Source organism: Bos mutus, chromosome 16 (assembly GCF_027580195.1).
Source record: "Bos mutus isolate GX-2022 chromosome 16, NWIPB_WYAK_1.1, whole genome shotgun sequence".
In the NCBI taxonomy this organism is placed as follows: Eukaryota; Metazoa; Chordata; class Mammalia; order Artiodactyla; family Bovidae; genus Bos; species Bos mutus.
The window spans coordinates 66,950,478-66,971,484 of record NC_091632.1 but is presented as its reverse complement, the minus strand read 5'-3'; the positions used below and the strand labels follow the sequence as shown (position 1 = coordinate 66,971,484).

At 39.6% G+C, this 21,007-nt stretch overlaps 1 protein-coding gene across 1 annotated transcript in view; it reads right to left on the bottom strand.

Moving 5' to 3' along the window:
- Window positions 1–21,007, bottom strand: part of USH2A (usherin) — a 928,983-nt gene that overhangs the window by 282,928 nt on the left and 625,048 nt on the right. The window contains exon 43 of the mRNA XM_014481290.2: window positions 5,931–6,094. Coding sequence (XP_014336776.2) covers window positions 5,931–6,094 — 164 coding nt within the window. The remainder of the gene's footprint in view (window positions 1–5,930; window positions 6,095–21,007) is intronic.

The following is a 21,007-nucleotide window of genomic DNA, read 5'->3' as shown; positions in this document are numbered from 1 at the left end:
CTGATATAACAGGGGCAAATTCACTCAAGGTGTTCTAAATAAAATAGGAAGCATTTCTCTTAGGCTATAACAAAATCAAAATCGGAAGGTTGCAATTGCCCAACCAGGCATCATTTTTCGTCTTTTTATATACTAGCAGATGATTATCCTAATAGATACAGTTTACTTTCATAAAACACATATTTTAATAGGGATTTCCAAGTCAGATATTTCTTAATATTTGGTAGTATCCTAGCAAGTTCTGATTAACTATTTGCCAGATCAAAAGTGATACTTCTAAGAAGGATTATAATATATAGTGCCATGATATATTCAGTCTTGTTTTTGTCTGATTGTGACATTTGTTGTTCAGTTGCTAAGTTGTGTCTGACTCTTTGTGACCCCATGAACTGCAGTACACCAGGCTTCCTTGTCCTTCACTATCTTCTGGAGTTTGCTCAAACTCATGTGCATTGAGTCAGTGATGTCGTCCAACCATGGATCACTAAAAATTAACAGATCAGCTGGTAAATGCTACTCTTCTGACCAACCATATCTGAAATTTCAATTATGTGGTTTCTAAAGATGCAGGTGGAGAAGGCAATGGCACCCCACTCCAGGACTCTTGCCTAGAAAATCCCATGGACGGAGGAGCCTGGTAGGCTGCAGTCCATGGGATCGCTAAGTCGGACACGACTGAGCGACTTCACTTTCACTTTTCACTTTCATGCATTGGAGAAGGAAATGGCAACCCACTCCAGTGTTCTTGCCTGGAGAATTCCAGGGACGGGGGAGCCTGGTGGGCTGCCATCTATGGGGTCGCACAGAGTTGGACATGACTGAAGCAACTTAGCAGCAGCAGCAACAAAGACGCAGAAGCAGACTAGATCCATATGTGAGCTCTTCTAACTGCCTGTAAAGTCATGTTCTGAATGGGCCAAGAGTAAGTCCCTGTGTTATCAAATCAAGTTCAGTGATGGTGGCCAGGTTTTGTTGGCTGTGTCAAGCTGGAACCCTGGCTATCACCAGTACTGATGAAGATTCACTTGGAAAGATCCATCACTTTACCATTCTAGTAAATGGATATTGCTAATTAATGATGAGTTATGGATAAGACTGGGGGCAGACCTCTGTAGGAAAGTGCACAGTATTATACGGTATCAAAAAGACTTGCAGAATTAGAGAAAATATTTGCAAAGAGTGCAACTGATAAGGGATTAATCTCCAAAATACATAAACAGCTCATACTGCTCAATATTAAAACAAACAAACAAACAAACAAGTAGTCCAATCAAAAAATGGGTAGAAGATCTAAAAAGACATTTATCCAAAGAAGATGTACAGATGGCCCAAAAGCACATAAAACAATGTTCAACATTACTAATTATTAGAGAAATGTAAATCAAGACTACAATGAGGTAGCACCTCACACTGGTCAGAATGGCATCTGCAAGAAGTCTACAAATATTACATGCTAGAGAGGGTGAGGAGAAAAGGGAACTGTCCCACACTATTGGTGGGAATGAAAACTGGTACAGCCACTATAGAGAAAAGTATGGAGATTCCTTATAAAACTAAAAATAGAGCTACCATATGACCCTACAACCCCACTCCTGGGCATATAGTGAGTGAGTGAGTGAGTGAAGTCACTCAGTTGTGTCCGACTCTTTGCGACCCATGGACTGGAGCCCACCAGGCTCCTCCATCCATGGAGTTTTCTAGGCAAGAGTACTGGAGTGGGTTGCCATTTCCTTCTCCAGGGGACCTTCCCGACCCGGGGATTGAACCTGGGTCTCTCGCATTGCAGGCAGACGCTTTACCATCTGAGCCACCACCTGGGCATATAACCAGAGAAAAACATAATTCAAAAAGATACACGCACTCCTCCCCTATGTTCATAGCAGCACTATTTACAAAAACCAATACAAGGAAACAACCTAAATGTCCACTGAGAGAGGACTGGACAAAGATGTGTTACATATATAAAATGGAATGTTTTTCAGCCCTTAAAAAGAATAAAAGTATGCCATTTGCAGTGAGAAGGGCAGACCTAAAGAATACCAGACTAAGTGCAGTAAGTCAGACAGAGAAATACAAATATCATATAATATTGCTTACATGTAGAATCTTAAAACAAGATAAAAGTGAACTTATCTACAAAACAGACTCTTATATGTAGAAAATAAACATATGGTTATCAAAGGGGAGGTTGGGAGAGGGATAAATTATGATTTGGTATTAAAATATAGATATTACTATATATAAAACAGATAAACAACAGAGTGTAGCACAGGGAACTATATTCAATATCTTATGATAACATATAATGAAAGAGAATACAAAAAAGAATATATTTATATATATATGCATAACTGAATCACTTTACTGTACTAGCACAACATCGTAAATCAACTATCCCCTTCACAGATCACGGCCCTGTCATGGTGAAGGGGCTTCATAACTCAGTGAAGCTATGAGCCCTGCCATGTAGGGCCACCCAAGACTTACAGGTCATAGCAGAGAGTTTTGACAAAATATGATCTGCTGCACTGGAGGAGGGAATGGTAAACCACCCCAGTATACTTGCCGTGAGAACCTCATGAACTGTGTAAAGGCACAAAAAGATAGGACATCAAAGATGAGTCCACAGGTCTGAAGATGTCCAACACGGTACAGGGGAAGAGTGGAGGAGAACCACTAATAGCCTCAGAAAGAATGACGCCGTTAGGCCAAAGCAGAAACGATGCTCAGTTGTGGATGTGTCTGGTGATGAAAGTAAAATCTGATGCTACAAAGAACAGTATTGCATAGGAACCTGGAATGTTAAGTCCATGAATCAAGGTAAATTGGATGTGGTCAAGCAGGAGATGGTAAGGATAAACATTGACATCTTAGGAATCAGTGAACTAAAATGGACAGGAGTGGGCAAATTTAATCTAGATAAGCATTATATCTACTACTGTGGGCAAGAATCCATAGAAGAAATTGAGTAGCCCCGATAGTCAACAAAAGAGTCCAAAATGCAGTACTTGGGTGTAATCTCAAAGTGACAGAATGATCTTGGTTTGTTTCCAAGGTAAGCCATTCCACATCACAGTAATTCAAGTCTATGCCCCTACCATGGATGCCGAAGAAACTGAAGTTGATCAGTTCTATGAAGACCTAGAAGACCTCCTAGAACTAACACCAAAAATAAAAAAGATGTTCCAGTGATCACTGGGGATTGGAATGTAACAGAAGGAAGTCAAAACATAACTGGAGTAACAGGCAAGTTCAGTCTTGGAGAACAAAATGAAGCAGGGTGAAAGTTAACTGAATTCTGCCAAAAGAATGCACTGGTCATAGCAAATACCCTTTTTTAACAACACAAGAGACGACTTTACACGTGGACATCACCAAATGGTTAATACTGAAATCAAACCGATTACATTCTTTGTAGCTGAAGATGAATAAGCTGTATACAGTCAACAAAAAGACCTGGAGCTGACTATGGCTCAGAGCATCAGCTTCTCATAGAAAAATTCAGGCTTAAACTAAAGAAAGCGGGGAATCACTAGGTATGAGTCAAATCAAATTCCATATGAATATGCAGTGGCGGTAACAAGTAGATACAAGGAATTAGATCTAATAAACCGTGTGCCTGAAGAACTATGGACGGAGGTCCATAATACTGTACAGGAAGCAGTGGACAAAACCACCCCAAAGATAAAGAAAAGTAAGAAGGCAAAGTGGTTACCTGAGGAGGCTTTACAAATGGCTAGAGAAAGAAGAGAAGTGAAAAACAAGGGAAAAAAGGAAAGATATATCCAACTAAACACAGAGTTCCAAAAAAACTGCACAGAGAGACAAGAAGGGCTTCTTCAACAAACAGTGCATAAAACTAGAAGGAAACAACAGAAGGGGAAAGACTAGGAATCTCTTCAGGAAGATTGGAGATATCAAGGTAACATTTCACCCAAAGATGGGCACAATAAAGGACAGAAACAGTAGACACCTAGTAGATACTGAAGCAATCAAGAAGAGATGGAAAGAATACACAGGAGAACTCTACAAAAAAGATCTTAATGAACAGGATTACTATGATAGTGTGGTCAGTCACCCAGAGCTAGCCATTCTGGAGAGTGAAGTCAAGTGTGCCTTAGGAAGCACTGCTGTTAATTAAAGCTAGTAGATGTTATGGGATTCCAGTAGAACTATTCAAAACCCTAAAGGATGATACCATCAAGGTTTTGCATTCACTGTGTCAGCAAATCTGGAAGACCCAGCAGTGGCCACAGGACTGGAAAAGGTCAATCTTCATCCCAATTCCCAAGAAGGGTAGCACTAAAGAATGTGCTAACCACCAGACAATTGCACTCATCTCCCATGCTATTAAGGTCATGCTAAAATCTTGCATGCTAGGCTTCAGCATTATATGAACCAAGAACTTTCAGATGTCCAACCTGGGTTTAGAAAAGGAAGAGAAAGCAGAGATCAAATTGTCAACATTCGCTAGAACATAGGGAAAGCTAGGGAATTCCAGAAAAACACCTATCTCTGTTTCAATGACTATATTAAAGTCTTTGACTGTGTAGATCATAACAAACTGTGGAAAGTTCTTAAAGAGATGGGAATACCAGACCATCTTACCTGTTGCCTGAGAAACCTGTACGCAAGTCAAGAAACAATAGTTAGAACCTTGTATGGACCAACTGATTGGTTCAAGATTGAGAAAGGAGTATTACAGGGCTGTCTGCTGTCACTCTTTAACCTATATGCTGAGAAATGCCAGGCTGGATGGGTTACAAGCTGGAATTAAGATAGGTGGGAGAAACATCAACAACTTCAGATATGAGGATGATACCACTCTAATGGCTGAAAGTGAGGAGGAACTAAAGAGCCTCTTGATGAGGGTGAAGAAAGGGAGTGAAAGAGCTGGCTTAAAACTAAATATTAAAAAAAAACTAAGATCATGGCATCCAGCCTCATTACTTCATGGCAAATACAAGGAGAAAATGTGGAAGAAGTGATGGATTTCCTCTTCTTGGGCTCCAAAATCAGTGTGGATGGTGACTGCAGCCATGAAATCAGAAGACAAATGCTTCATGGCAGGAAAGCTATGACAAAGCTAGACAGTGCTGAAAAGCAGAGACATTACTCTCCCCACAGAGGTCCCTATAGTCAAGACTATGGTTTTCCCAGTGGCCACGTATGGTTGTGAGAGCTACACCATAAAGAAGGTAGAGTGCCAAAGAATTGATGCCTTCGAACTGTGGTGCCAGAGGAGACTCATGAAAGTCCCTTGCAAAGCAAGGAGCTCAAACCAGTCAATCTTAAGGGAAATCAACCCTGAAAACTCGCTGGAAAGACTGTTAGTGAAGCTGAAGCTCCAGGATTTGGGTCATCTGATATGAACAGCTAACTCATTGGAAAAGTCCCTGATGCTGGGAAAGACTGAGGGCAAATGGGAAAGAGGGCATCAGAGGATGAGATGGCTGGATGCCATAACGGATACAATGGACATGAACTGTGGCAAACTTCGGGAGGTGGTGAGGGACAGGGAGGCGTGGTGTGCTGCAGTCCTGGGGTCGCAAAGCGCTGGACACGAGGGGGTGACCGAACAACCACAGCAACTGAATCACTTTACTGTACACCTGAAACTAGCACAGCGTCATAAACCAACTCTACTCCACTAAAAATAAGAAGGGTGGTAATTGCTACTACAAAAATTAACACATGGACGCTTGTATCAAAATTGACTGGTGTGACAGAAGCCACATTCCCAATCCGAAAGGAATAGAAGAAGGAAGAGAAGGTCCAAGAATGGAAAGGAGGAGAAAGAACTTCCTTTGAAAAAGAAAAGCACAGGGAACTTGGCTTTTCATTACTGTCATTTCAAAAATCTGTTCTTTTAAAATTCATTTTGATACAAACGCAGGAAGGGGAAATAAAGAAGCACGAAGCTGACTTACTTGGTTTCACCCATCTCACGTCTATGGCCGTGTGGTTAAGAACAGTCACAGTGACATTGGCTCCTCTCTCCGGACGCCCAGCTAATGTTTTCACTGTCGCTTCTTGACTTGGTGTAAAACCCACACTGTTATGTACAAAGACCTTATACGCATACGTCGTAAACCTAAAAAGTTGTTTTTAAAAAATACATACATAAATTTATCTTTCCAGAAAACAACACACATTTTCTTTTTCATCACAATATACAGACTTCCCCCTGCAGAATGAACTATTTTGTCCCTCCTCCAAATACATTTCCTTTTGCATCCTCGCACAAAAACAGCATTATTATTCTAACTCTCGATTCTTAATCAAAGTGTTAAGGAAATATTATATAAGAAATGCTAAGCAAATACCATTGTTCAAAATAAATGTGGTTTATTGTTTTTCTCATCCTTATTGTTTTCATAAGTGGTGAGGATTACAGCTCAGTTCAAGATGCAATTACACATCTGGCATTTTGCCAGCTTTCTATCTGAATTTGATCCAGAGAGTTTTATGCTCTTCTTTTGGGAAACGGATCCATTTCAAATATCAGATTCTCTCATCACCATTTTTTGCCTATACCTGTAGTCCTGTCCCATAATCTCACTGGCAGAGAGATTAACTCCTAAATTAAATTATAAGACTGTGACCAAAGTATACAACATACTCCCACTGAGGTTTTGCTATGGTGAACTGCATTTTGCCATTGTGAGAACATGTTTACTTGAGTCAGTACAGTGGAAGCTGAACACTGATTTTCAGAAGAAGAAAACTAGACATGGTGATGTGATATGATGTCCTAAGTCATGCTAAGTTGCTTCAGTCATGTCCAACTCTGTGCAACCCTATGGACTAGTCTACCAGGCACTTCTGTCCATGGAATTCCCCAGGTAAGAATACTAGAGTGAGTTGCCATGCCCTTCTCCAGGGGATCTGCCCAATCTAGGGATTGAACCTAGGTCTCTTGCATTGCAGGCAGACTCTTAACCATCTGAGCCACCAGATGCAGACTTCCCAAATCATATATTAAATCGATGGGCTGACGCCACCAGTTCCTCATCCGTTTTGGCTCTTTCAGGCAGAAGACTTATCAGACATTCTCTTTTTTTTTGGGTCAAACTGCCCAGGTAGGAAAATACTATTTACAGACACAGTCAAGCTTTGACTGGACTATGGCTTAGACCAAGAGCTTGCTTAAACACGTTGTACAACACAAGACCCTCTCCAGGGGGTATCCAGGCCTTAGGGCAACTGCTGGCCTCAGATCATCACTTTCTTTGGGTTTCAAAGATCATCACATCCAATGCAGGGCCCATGGAATCTGCGTCAGTAATGACAAAAAAGAGAGGATGCCATTTGCAGGACTGTGCTAAGTAACTTAGCTGGAGTTACATCAGGATGCTCACAAAATTTTGCCACTACCCACAGAAGAAGTCTGCTTGCCTGATTTTCTCACTCACGGCCCAAAGGTATTTTTGCAGGGCTTGTCCTCAGGCACATTTGCTCTGTTATTGTAGCTATAGGTAAAGACTTACTAATATTTTCTAAGCTATTTACTATCTATTTCCCCAAATAAATACTACCATCAGATCTTCTACTCTGCTTTACCTCATCTCCATGTGTCCTTCTTTTCTCTCTTTTTTTTTCATTTTGTATGCTATTGTGGGTTTGTGCCCCCACCCACCAAGATATGTTTAAGTCCTAACCCCTGGTACTTGCAAATGTGACTTTATTTGGAAATGGGGTCTTTGCAGATGTGATCAAGTTAACATAAGTTTATACTGGATTTGGGAGAGCTCTAAATCCAAAGGACTGATATAAAAGAACGAAGAGGGAAATTTTGTTACAGACACACACAGGGAGAAAATGTTCACAGGGAGAAGATGGGGGGTAGAGATTGGCTTCATGCTGTCATAAGCCAAGGAGCAACTGGGGCTACTAACAGTTGGAAGAGGCAAGAAATGGTTATTTTCTAGAGGCTTTGGAGGTAACATGAGCTTCCCTAGTGGCTCAGTGGGTAAAGCGTCTGCCTACAATGTGGGAGACCCAGGTTCGATCCTTGGGTTGGGAAGATCCTCCGGAGAAGGAAATAGCAACCCACTCCAGTACTTTTGCCTGGAAAATCCTGTGGATACAAGGAGCCCAGTAGTCTACAATCCATGGGGTCGCAAAGAGTCGGACACGGCTGAGCGATTTCACTTTCACTTTGGAGGGAACATAGTCCTGACAGTACTTATATTCCAAACTTTCAGCTTCCAAAACTGTAAGAGAATACATTTCTGCTGTTTTAAGCCACCCAGCAGTGGTAGAAAACTCACACATATGCTTTTTAGCAAGTGCTAAATAGTCCATAGGCTTCACAAGTGGCTCAATGGTAAAGAATCCACCTGCCAAGCAGGAGACTTGGGTTCCATCACTGGGTCGGGTAGATCCTCTGGAGGAGGAAATGGCAACCCACTCCAGTATTCTTTCCTGGGAAATCCCATGGATAGAGGACCCTGGCGGGCTATGTCCATGGGGTCACAGAAGTATAGGACATGGCTTAGCAACTAAACAACAATAACAACAAATGCCTATATGACAATGACAACTGAAAGATAATAATAACAGTATTTACTGAGTACATAATACATATCAGGAATTTTCTACATGATTTACTCATTCATTCTTCACCATAGTATTATAATACCTGCTTTGAACATTAGGAAAATAACTAACTAGTCTAAGTTATTGAGCTAGGAAATGGGAAGTACAGACTCAAATTTGGACAATCTGATTCCAGAGCCTGCTCTTTTGCCCATGATGCTGTATTGCCAGCATCATCATGATGGCGATGATGATGATATTAAAAAACACCATGGTCAGCTACATGATGTCATATCACTGGGGCTTGATCTCTGAGTTTTTTTTTTATGGCACATGGGAGAGACTTTTCCTTACGCATCCAAATAATCTTGCCAAATTTCCTTTGTAACCACCAGTATGAATGTGAAGGATGGTGATTCGTGGTTAAGAGGGGAGCAAGTCTGTGACAGTCAAATGAAACACAGCTAATGGCTCTCATGGGCACTGAACCAGTGACCTTGCTGTCATTAGCTCTGTCTCTGGGTAAAATAGTTTTAATTGTGCTTTGTTCCCCAAAATGGCTTAAAAGAAACTTAGCTAGAGTCTGGATGCCTAATCTCTCCTACAATATTTAAATTGTTCTTCTACATGTTTATTCTATGATACAGTTAGTAATCTTGATGGCTTTAAAGTGATATCATTTTCATGGTTCTTTTTACAAGTGGAATTTAAAACATCAGGCAGTGCTAAAATGATGAATTGCAAATAAGTTCTGTAGGGCCTTAGTTCTTCCTGTGTTACTTGAAACTATTTCATCATAATTTAGGTATGATGAAATATATGATTTATGTCTACACAGAAGAAATTTAGGCCACACAGATATATATAATTGGAATGCCTGTTTTCAAAGTACAGTTGCCTCTTAGTATCTGCAGGGAATTGGTTACAACACCCCCATGGATACCAAAATTTGAGGATTCTCAAATTCAGTTCAGTTCAGTTGCTCAGTTGTGTCCGACTCTTTGTGACCCCACAGGCTGCAGCACATGAGGCTTCCCTGTCCATTACCAACTCCCAGAGTTTACTCAAACTCATGTGCATTGAGTCAGTGATGCCATTCAACCATGTCATCCTCTGTCGTCCCCTTCTCCTCCCACCTTCAATCTTGCCCAGCAACAGGGTCTTTTCCAATGAGTCAGTTCTTTGCATCAGGTGGCCAAAGTACTGGAGCTTCAACTTCAGCATCAGTCCTTCCAATGAATATTCAGGACTGATTTCCTTTAGGATTGACTGATTGGATCTCCTTGCAGTCCAAGGGACTCTCAAAAGTCTCCAACACCACAGTTCAAAAGCAACAATTCTTCTGCTCTCAGTTTTCTTTATGGTTCAACTCTCACATCCATACATGACTACTGGAAAAACCACAGCTTTGACTAGATGGACCTTTGTTGGCAAAGTAATGTCTCTGCTTTTTAATATGCTGTCTAGGTGTGTCATAGCTTTTCCTCCAAGGAGCAAGTGTCTTTAAATTCCATGGCTGCAGTCACCATCTGCAGGGATTTTAGAGCCCAAGAAAATAGTCTGCCACTGTTTCCATTTTTTCCCCATCTATTTGCCATGAAGTGATGGGACCGGATGCCATGATCTTAGTTTTTTGAATGTTGAGTTTTAAACCAGCTTTTTCACTCTTTCACCTTCATCAAGAGGCTCTTTCGTTCCTTTTCACTTTCTGCCATAAGGGTGGCATCATCTGCATATCTGAGGTTATTGATATTTCTCCTGGCAATCTTGATTTCAACTTGCACTTCATCCAGCCCAGCATTTTGAATAATGTACTCTGCATATAAGTTAAATAAGCAGGATGACACTATGCAGCCTTGACGTACTCCTTTCTCAGTTTGGAACTAGTTCATTGTTTCACGTCCAGTTCTGACTGTTTATATAAGGGACTTGAAGATGCTCAAGTCCCTTATAAAAAATAGCATCATCTTTGCATAGGATATATGCATATTTTTCATTCTTTAAATGCCCAGATTTCTTATAATACATAATATAATGTAAACACTATGTAACATTATTATCACAATGTGAATGTTATGTAAATAGCCTTTGCCTAATGTCACAGAGCTAGTTAAGAAGATTAGGTGGGCCTGTACTTTATTCATTTTTAATATTAAATTATTTCCACTATTCAATATTATTTTACTGAATTGAGATATCAGTAGGCATTTCACTGGATGTCATGCATTTGTCTTTTGCATTTTATTTAATTTTCATTTTTTCAGTTAAAATTTTAAGTAATAAGATCTTGAACTCTTTAAAATGAACTAAAATATACTGTTTTCATGACATCTGAAACCTAATCTCTGTCAGTAAGTACATATACCTCTGTCTACATGGGTTGGCATATATTTCCCCACTTCATGTTAAAAAAGAAAATATTCATTTGCTTCAAGTATTTTGTTCATTTTCTCTAGTTTATTGATTTTTTTAAGATAGACTTAAGTGTTGATATCAAATGTGATATTCCATTTAGTTAATGATAAAATACTTTTAAAAGAAAAATGCTCCTTCAGTTGACATCATATACTCATGCAAAACTTATGCATATCAATCAGTATCTTCTCTAAATACTAATTATGGTTTTTGGGTATGTTTTGAAAAATGTGCCACTGCAAATCCTGTAAGATATAGCTTTTGAAATCTGCAAAGTAAATGAAAACTTGTATTCAGTATATATTGTAGCCAGTAAAACAAGCTGTTTGAAGGTCTACTTAGGAATACTAGGCTGTTGTACTAGTCATCCCCTAAATGATTGATTTAGATCATTATCCAGCCCCTCCCTTCATCCACATGGAAAATGATGAACTTGTTGTAAAATAGACATGACTCTGGTATCCTTCCTTGTAAAAGATAATACATATTAAAATCTTATTTATGGAAAAAGACTCATTTCAAGGTTCAGTTGTTATTACTCAAATGAATGAATGAGAAAACTAGTTTAGATGATGAAGATTTTAATCTGTTTATTGAGTAGATAATTTTATAAATAAATTAATGAATACTAAATAGTTACTAAAGAATTCAGTCTCATAACTTTCAGGTCACATATAATTTGACTAGTAACATAAAACTCTATCTATCCAATAAAGATTCAATGCAATCCCTATCAAGCTACCAATGGTATTTTTCACAGAGCTAGAACAAATAATTGCACAATTTGTGTGGAGATAAAAACACTTCGGATAGCCAAAGCAATCTTGAGAAAGAAGAATGGAACTGGAGGAATCAATCTGCCTGACTTCAGGCTCTACTACAAAGCCACAGTCATCAAGACAGTATGGTACTGGCACAAAGACAGAAATATAGATCAATGGAACAAAATAGAAAGCCCAGAGATAAATCCACGCACATATGGACACCTTATCTTTGACAAAGGAGGCAAGAATATACAATGGAGAAAAGACAATCTCTTTAACAAGTGGTGCTGGGAAAACTGGTCAACCACTCGTAAAAGAATGAAACTAGAACACTTTCTAACACCATACACAAAAATAAACTCAAAATGGATTAAAGATCTACACATAAGACCAGAAACTATAAAACTCCTAGAGGAGAACATAGGCAAAACACTCTCCGACATACATCACAGCAGGTCCTCGATGACCCACCTCCCAGAATATTGCAAATAAAAGCAAAAATAAACAAATCGGACCTAATTAAAATTAAAAGCTTCTGCACAACAAAGGAAACTATTAGCAAGGTGAAAAGACAGCCTTCAGAATAGGAGAAAATAATAGCAAATGAAGCAACTGACAAACAACTAATCTCAAAAATATACAAGCAACTCCTACAGCTCAACTCCAGAAAAATAAATGACCCAATCAAAAAATGGGCCAAAGAACTAAATAGACATTTCTCCAAAGAAGACATACAGATGGCTAACACACACACATGAAAAGATGCTCAACATCACTCATTATCAGAGAAATGCAAATCAAAACCACTATGAGGTACCATTTCACACCAGTCAGAATGGCTGCAATCCAAAAGTCTACAAGCAATAAATGCTGCAGAGGGTGTGGAGAAAAGGGAACCCTCTTACACTGTTGGTGGGAATGCAAACTAGTACAGCCACTATGGAGAAGAGTATGGACATTCCTTAAAAAACTGGAAATAGAACTGCCTTATGATCCAGCAATCCCACTGCTGGGCATACACACTGAGGAAACCAGAAGGGAAAGAGACACGTGTACCCCAATGTTCATCGCAGCACTGTTTATAATAGCCAGGACATGGAAGCAACCTAGATGTCCATCAGCAGATGAATGGATAAGAAAGCAGTGGTACATATACACAATGGAGTATTACTCAGCCATTAAAAAGAATACATTTGAATCAGTTCTAATGAGGTGGATGAAACTGGAGCCAGAGTGAAGTAAGCCAGAAAGAAAAACACCAATATAGTATACTAACGCATATATATGGAATTTAGAAAGATGGTAATGATAATCCTGTATGCAAGACAGCAAAAGAGACACAGATGTATAGAACAGTCTTTTGGATTCTGTGGGAGAGGGTGAGGGCGGGATGATTTGGGAGAATAGCATTGAAACATGTATAATATCATATATGAAATGAATCGCCAGTCCAGGTTCGATGCAGGATACATGATGCTTGGGGCTGGTGCACTGGGATGACCCAGAGGGATGGTACGGGGAGGAAGGTGGGAGGGGGTTCTGGATGGGGAACACGTGTACACCCGTGGTGGATTCATGTTGATGTATGGCAAAACCAATATAATACTGTAAAGTAATTAGCCTCCAATTAATATAAATTTAAATTTTAAAAAATAAATAAAAATAAAAATACCCCCAAAATAAATTACAATGCAAAAAATAAATAAATAAAAATTACGGTCATACATTAAAAAAAAAAAAAAGAAATGATCCTTACTGAAATTTAGAAAGATGTTTTTTCCCTTGCAAATTATATTGCTTTCTTGTGTTTGATATACCATTATTTTATTCATTAATTAATTTGTTCATTCATTCAAAAAATATTTATTAGCACTAACATGCCTTGGCTGGAAAGCTATGACAAACCTAGACAGTGTGTTGAAAAGCAGAGACATTATTCTGCCAACATATGCTCAAGACTATAGTCTTCCTGGTGGTCACAGACAGTTATGAAAGCTGGACTGTAAAGAAGGCAGAGCACCAAAGAATTGATGCCGTCGAACTGTGGTGCTGGAGAAGACTCCTGACAGTCCCTTGGATAATGAGAAGATCAAACCAGTTAATCTTAAGGGAGATCAACCCTGATAACTTGTTGGAAGGACTGATGCTGAAGCTGAAGTCCCAGTATTTTGGTCATCTGATGTGAACAGCCAACTTATTGGAAAAGTCCCTGATGCTGGGAAAGATTGAGGGCGGAAGGAGAAGAGGGCATCAGATGGTGAGATGGCTGGATGGCATCACTGATGCAATGGAAATGAATTCTGGCAAACTTCGGGAGATGGTGAGGGACGGGAGGTGTGGCGTGCTGCAATCCATGGGGTTGCAAAGAGTTGGGCATGACTGGGCCACTGAGCAACAACAGCAACATGCCAGATACCAAACACAGTGAATGTAATGTCTGTCCTACTGGGGTCTGTGTGTGTTTGTGTGTACATATATACAGACACATGTTTTTAAATGGGGACCTCTAAAATACATATTCATTTATTCCTTTTTCTTTCCACATGCATCTGATAGAGCATCTAATTTAACCTAATCTAGATGGGAAGTCTTCACAGAGGAGACAACATGGGCTATGGATCGCAAATAGTAATTTGGTCAGTAAGAAGCATCATTTAGGGCAAAATATGTGGACAGCTTAGATCTTGAAAGGGTCTGATGTTTTGGGAACCAATAAAATTCTTCAGTGCCTCAGGTGATTTTCATCAGAATTAAAAACATGTCAACTTTATTGATGTCCTAACAGAATTCGCGTGTCAATATTGTCACCAATATAAATCATGTTTCCAAAAAATGCAGGCTATTCAGTTGCTCCTCCTACTAACTCTTCATTTCTGCCACAACCCAACACATGCTTTAGAACAACCTTACCTACTAGAGGATTTGCAAAACCTCTGATAGATACTATTCCTTACATCCTCAAATCCTTTGTGGGAATAAATAAATACACAAACAAATAAAAATTCAACATTATTTCCACTGCTTAAACCTGTATAGATTTTTCATTGATGGTGCATACCTTTTCCTCATGTATTTGTTGCTGAAAGATTTTTTTCCCTAAAAATGCTGAAGGTCTTTTGCTTTTGAAAATTGAAATGTAATGCTGATCACACTTGAAAGTTATGATACATTTTAGATTGTGAGTGAAAGTTGCAGCTGTCCCATTCCTGTAGCTGTCTATATTTCTGCTACCAGGATATTATACCCAAGATAACCTTACTGTGATTCTGTCTCTGTTCTACTGTATCATCAACATGAAAAAGAAATGCAAGCAAAGTAACTCGATTTCTTTTTAAAGAAAACATTAGGTAATAAAGCCTCCAATGAAAAAAAGCATTCCTTTCAGATTTAGGAGTTCCTTTTCCATGAGGTAAGTTTTCAATATGATGACACTCAGAAAAGGACAGAATGAGGCAAACTTAGAACAATGAAAAAAAAAGGAAAAAAGCACTGTGACTCTACTAAATTATATGTGAAATAGATATATATTTGCTTATTTTGAAATATGTACATTGCTAACAGATGGTACACCAGTGTAACAGAGTTGGCCTTCATTGATAAAGTGAAAAGTGAAGTGAAAGTTGTGTCTGACTCTTCGTGACCCCATGGGCTGTAGCCCACCAGGCTCCTCTGTCCGTGGGATTACCTAGGTAAGAATATGGGAGTGGGTTTCCATTTCCTTCTCCAGGGGATCGTCCCGGCCCAAGGACCAAAGATAGGTCTCCTGTATTGCAGGCAGATTCTTTACCATCTGAGCCACCAAAGAAGCCCATCTCATCTATAAACTCATCTTGTACTCACAGTGTGATATTGAGGAAGAAAATAACAGGATCTACCGTACACTGGTGGTCCTTCCATTCACCCTCCATGTTCATGAAGCTAACTCCTTTACTTAATACCTACAGCTTCAATATGTTTATGTTATAGGAACACGTGTCATGGAACTGACCCAGTGTTTCCATATTCGAAAAGCAGAAAATGTTATTTGTGCATATCTAATCTCATTACAAATTAATTCCAAATAGAAAAAGGAGTCTGCCAAGGCTGTATATTGTCACTCTGCTTATTTAACGTATATGCAGAGTATATCATGAGAAACACTGGGCTGGATGAAGCACAAGCTGGAATCAAGATTGCCGGGAGAAATATCAATAACCTCAGATATGCAGATGACACCACTCTTATGGCAGAAAATGAAGAGGAATGAAACAGCCTCTTGATGAAGATGAAAGAGTGAGAAAGCTGGTTTAAAACTCAACATTGAAAAAACTAAGATCATGGCATTCTGTCCCATCACTTCATGGCAAATAGATGGGGGAACAATGGAAACAGTGGCTGACTTTATTTTCAGGGTCTCCAAAATCACTGCAGATGGTGATTGCATCCATGAAATTAAAAGATGCTTACTCCTTGGAAGGAAAGTTATGACCAACCTAGATTGCATATTCAAAAGCAGAGACATTACTTTGCCAACAAAGGTCCGTCTAGTCAAGGCTATGGTTTTTCCAGTGGTCATGTATGGATGTGAGAGTTGGACTATAAAGAAAGCTGAGCGCCAAAGAATTGATGCTTTTGAACTGTGGTGTTGGAGAAGACTCTTGAGAGTCTCTTGAACTGCAAGTAGATCCAACCAGTCCATTCTAAAGGAAATCAGTCCTGGGTGTTCATTGGAAGGACTGATGTTGAAGCTGAAACTCCAATACTTTGGCCACCTGATGCAAAGTGCTGACTCATTTGAAAAGACCCTGATGTTGGAAAAGATTGAAGGCAGGAGGAGAAGGGGACGACAGAGGATGAGATGGTTAGATGGCATCACTGACTCAATAGACATGAGTTTGGGTGGACTCCGGGAGTCAGTGATGGACAGGCAGGCCTGGAGTGCTGTGGTTCATGGGGTGGCAAAGAGTTGGACGTGACTGAGTGACTGAACTGAACTGACTGAATCTCATTACAAAGACGGGGAATGAATGTCATATTCTTTTGACTATCATTCTCTAGAAACTATGTCCTCTTTAATGGCTTGAAACATTTCATTTTGTACAGCAAAAAATTAGAATCTATGTCATTAATATTTAAATTTAGATTTTCCACTATATTTAGCTTAAGCATTTAAACTTGAAAACAGTCAAGTTTAGTCATTCTTTGTAAATAGAATTTTGTAAAAAAAATTTTTTGAATGCTTATATGAAGGTCTTTTTCCAGACTGCCATTGATAAAGAAATACTTGTAGGAATTTATAAACAACTGAAAGTAATAGGAGTTAGAACATTCCTCCATTCATAAACTCAATGGTGGCTAAATTGTTATATGGTGGCTCAGTTCAGTTCAGTCGCTCAGTCGTGTCCGACTCTTTGTGACCCCATGAATCGCAGCATGCCAGGCCTCCCCATCCATCACCAACTTCCGGAGTTCACTCAGACTCACGTCCATGGAGTCAGTGATGCCATCCAGCCATCTCATCCTCTGTCATCCCCTTCTCCTCCTGCCCCCAATCCCTCCCAGCATCAGAGTCTTTTCCAATGAGTCAACTCTTTGCATGAGGTGGCCAAAGTACTGGAGTTTCAGCTTCAGCATCCTTCCCTCCAAAGAAATCCCAGGGCTGATCTCCTTCAGAATGGACTGGTTGGATCTCCTTGCAGTCCAAGGGACTCTCAAGAGTCTTCTCCAACACCACACTTCAAAAGCATCAATTCCTCGGTGCTCAGCTTTCTTCACAGTCCAACTCTCACATCCATACATGACCACTGGAAAAACCATAGCCTTGACTAGACGAACCTTTGTTGGCAAAGTAATGTCTCTGCTTTTGAATATGCTATCTAGGTTGGTCATAATTTTTCTTCCAAGGAGTAAGAGTCTTTTAATTTCATGGCTGCAGTCACAATCTGCAGTGGATTTGGAGCCTAAATTATTATAATCTACAAGTCAACATTTTCCTTAAAATAGAAGCTATTATTTCTTTTTTTTTTTTTCTTTATATTTATTTAGATTAGCACACATTAATGTAGTTTTACTAATTACTAAGTATTACTATCATTACCTTCAGTTTTTTTTTCTTTTCACTTTATTTTATTTTTTTAATTTTATTTTATTTTTAAACTTTACAATATTGTATTGTTTTTGCCAAATATCGAAATGAATCTGCCATAGGTATTCATGTGTTCCCCATCCTGAACCCTCCTCCCACCTCCCTCCCCGCTCCCCATACCATCCCTCTGGGTCTCCCAGTGCACCAGCCAAGCTTCTGCACAACAAAGGAAACTATTAGCAAGGTGAAAAGACAGCCTTCAGAATGGGAGAAAATAATAGCAAATGAAGCAACTGACAAACAACTAATCTCAAAAATATACAAGCAACTCCTACAGCTCAACTCCAGAAAAATAAACGACCCAATCAAAAAATGGGCCAAAGAACTAAATAGACATTTCTCCAAAGAAGACATACAGATGGCTAACACACACACATGAAAAGATGCTCAACATCACTCATTATCAGAGAAATGCAAATCAAAACCACTATGAGGTACCATTTCACGCCAGTCAGAATGGCTGCAATCCATAAGTCTACAAGCAATAAATGCTGGAGAGGGTGTGGAGAAAAGGGAACCTTCTTACTGTGTTGGTGGGAATGCAAACTAGTACAGCCACTATGGAGAACAGTGTGGAGATTCCTTAAAAAACTGGAAATAGAGCTATTATTTCTTACAGCTTGTTCTTCCCTTGTCAGATCCAGAACAAAGAGAAGGGCATGCCATCACTAAGTTTGCAGAAGTTTTATCAGATCACTTAGGAGACAAGGCACAGTGAGGCTCTGAAAATCCTAAGGGTGGACTGATGTTTAAAATTAAGGTGGTGGCTGCCCTTGTGTGTTAAACCCAACTTGACTCACTGAAGAAGCATTAGATGACAACAGCACATTTTCCAGATTTTCCAAGTGATGAAAATGTCAGGAAATCCAAAGTTATGGTGCCCCTAACAACCATAACTTGGCCACTTCGTACATTAAGGAAGAAAAGTTAGAAAATGACAAGTAGTATAAACTTACAGTCCCCCACATTTGTGTCTATATAGAGCAAAATTCCAGAGAAGGCAATGGCACCCCACTCCAGTACTCTTGCCTGGAAAATACCATGGATGGAGGAGCCTGGTGGGCTGCAGTCCGTGGGGTCGCTAAGAGTCAGACATGACTGAGCGACTTCACTTTCACTTCTCACTTTGATGCATTGGAGAAGGAAATGGCAACCCACTGCAGTGTTCTTGCCTGGAGAATTCTAGGGACGGCGGAGCCTGGAGGGCTGCCGTCTATGGGGTCGCACAGGGCCGAACACGACTGAAGCGACTTAGCAGCAGCAGCAGCAGCAGAGCAAAATTCAGCAATTAGGCAACTAGTTGTGTAACTCAGGACAAATTACCCCTTACCTACTATATTCATAAGAAACTAAATTATCTGAATAATCAGTGCAATATTTTACTCTGCACATGGAGATACAAAGGAAAAATATTTGATGTTTAGTATTATGAGGTTAGTCAAAATATCACCTCAGCACATTTTGTTCTAGGGTGGGCTTCCCAGAGGCTCAGACGATAAAGAATCTGCCTGCAATGCAGGAGACGCGGGTATACTTCTTTTCTAGAAGCAGCTGTTATCAATATGTTTATGTCAACTTATGTTTCAGTATAATTTGTGGGGATTTAACTTAATTTCTTTCCTAAAGTCTTTGATTTGGATGTCTCATTAAAAATCCTTACAAGCATCACTAAAAATTCAATAATGAAATTTTGGCTTTGGTCCTAATTCTTTCATAAGTTTTCATGGCTTCTATGAAGAAACAAAATTAACTTTCTGAGACTTATTGTGTTTTTCTGCCAAATGTCTCATGGCTAAAAAGCCATTCAGTAATGTTAAATAGTCAAGTCCTCTTTATTTTGGAAATTACTGTATTTCAGACACTTAGAGTTCACAGATCATGGAAAACTACTTTCCATATGATTTCCCTAGGGAGTGATGGTGAAACTGTAGTTAATTGTGATGATATTATAGCAATTAGTATATGTGTGTGAGCGGTTTTTTCCACTAGACTGTGAACTCTTTGAGGGAAAAGGCTATGCTACTCATCTTCTGTTTCTTATCACAGTGTCCCTCAGCATATGGTAAAAGTAAACGAAATTACTGAATAAAATGAATTTCCTCAGCTGAAGTCATCATTTTATAGCAATTCTGGATTAAGTAAATAGTGAATCAAATATAGTGGAGAATAGTGACCATGATAATTTAGGTTGAACAAAAAGCATATGCTCATAACATACCATTTTTGATCATTTTTGCCTTGAAAAATGGCAATTTTATCTGGTTCATTTTGTTCACTTTATTCTTTCAATAGATTTATGTATTCCTCCCTTCAAGTATCTCACAATATCTGTTCTCCCACCATGACACTTTCAGATGAATAGGAGACTTTTCCTTAGTTTTACCCATTCCCCAAAGATAAGAACACCATAGTTAATCTTCCTAAGGCACAGGGAAATGACTAATCAATGCTTTGAAAGTGAAAATGAAAATCAGTCACTCAGTTGTGTCCAACTCCTTGTGATTCCATGGACTGTAGTCGGCCAGGCTCCTCTGTCCACAGAATTCTCCAGGCTAAGCACTGGAGTGGGTTGCCATTTCCTTCTCCAGGGGATCTTCCTGACCAGGAATTGAACCCAAGTCTCCTGCATTGCAGGCAGATTATTTACCATTTGAACCACCAGGAATCCCAAGGCACAGGGAAGTGACTAATCAATCCTTTACATATTACTAAACACATTCTTTCACTTAGCATTGACTGGAACCCCCACTATGTGCCAGGCACTGTGGTGAGGATTGCAATACAGAGGTCTTAAAGGCAAGGCCTTGCTCAGGGTGGACCTGACAATATAATGGGTGTCCAGATAAGCAGTGAAATCAGTGCAAAGACAATAGTGGTAATATAAGGGGTGAAATACATTAAAGAAGCAGCTGAATCAGACCAGGAAGAGGTGACCTAGACGACTTCTAGGTCAAGACTTGAAGGATGATAGACAGAGGGGAAATGGCAGAGGAGAAGTCTAGGGGTGGGTGTCGCTTGTTAGAGGTGCCCAACACATTACAAATTGGCTGAAGCATAGAAGCCAGGGAGGGGAGGGATGAAGGAAGGGGGGGAAGGCCAGATTGTAAACACACTTCAGAGCAGAGCTAGTCAGTGGTGAGTCTAGAAAAGAAACCTGATAGAA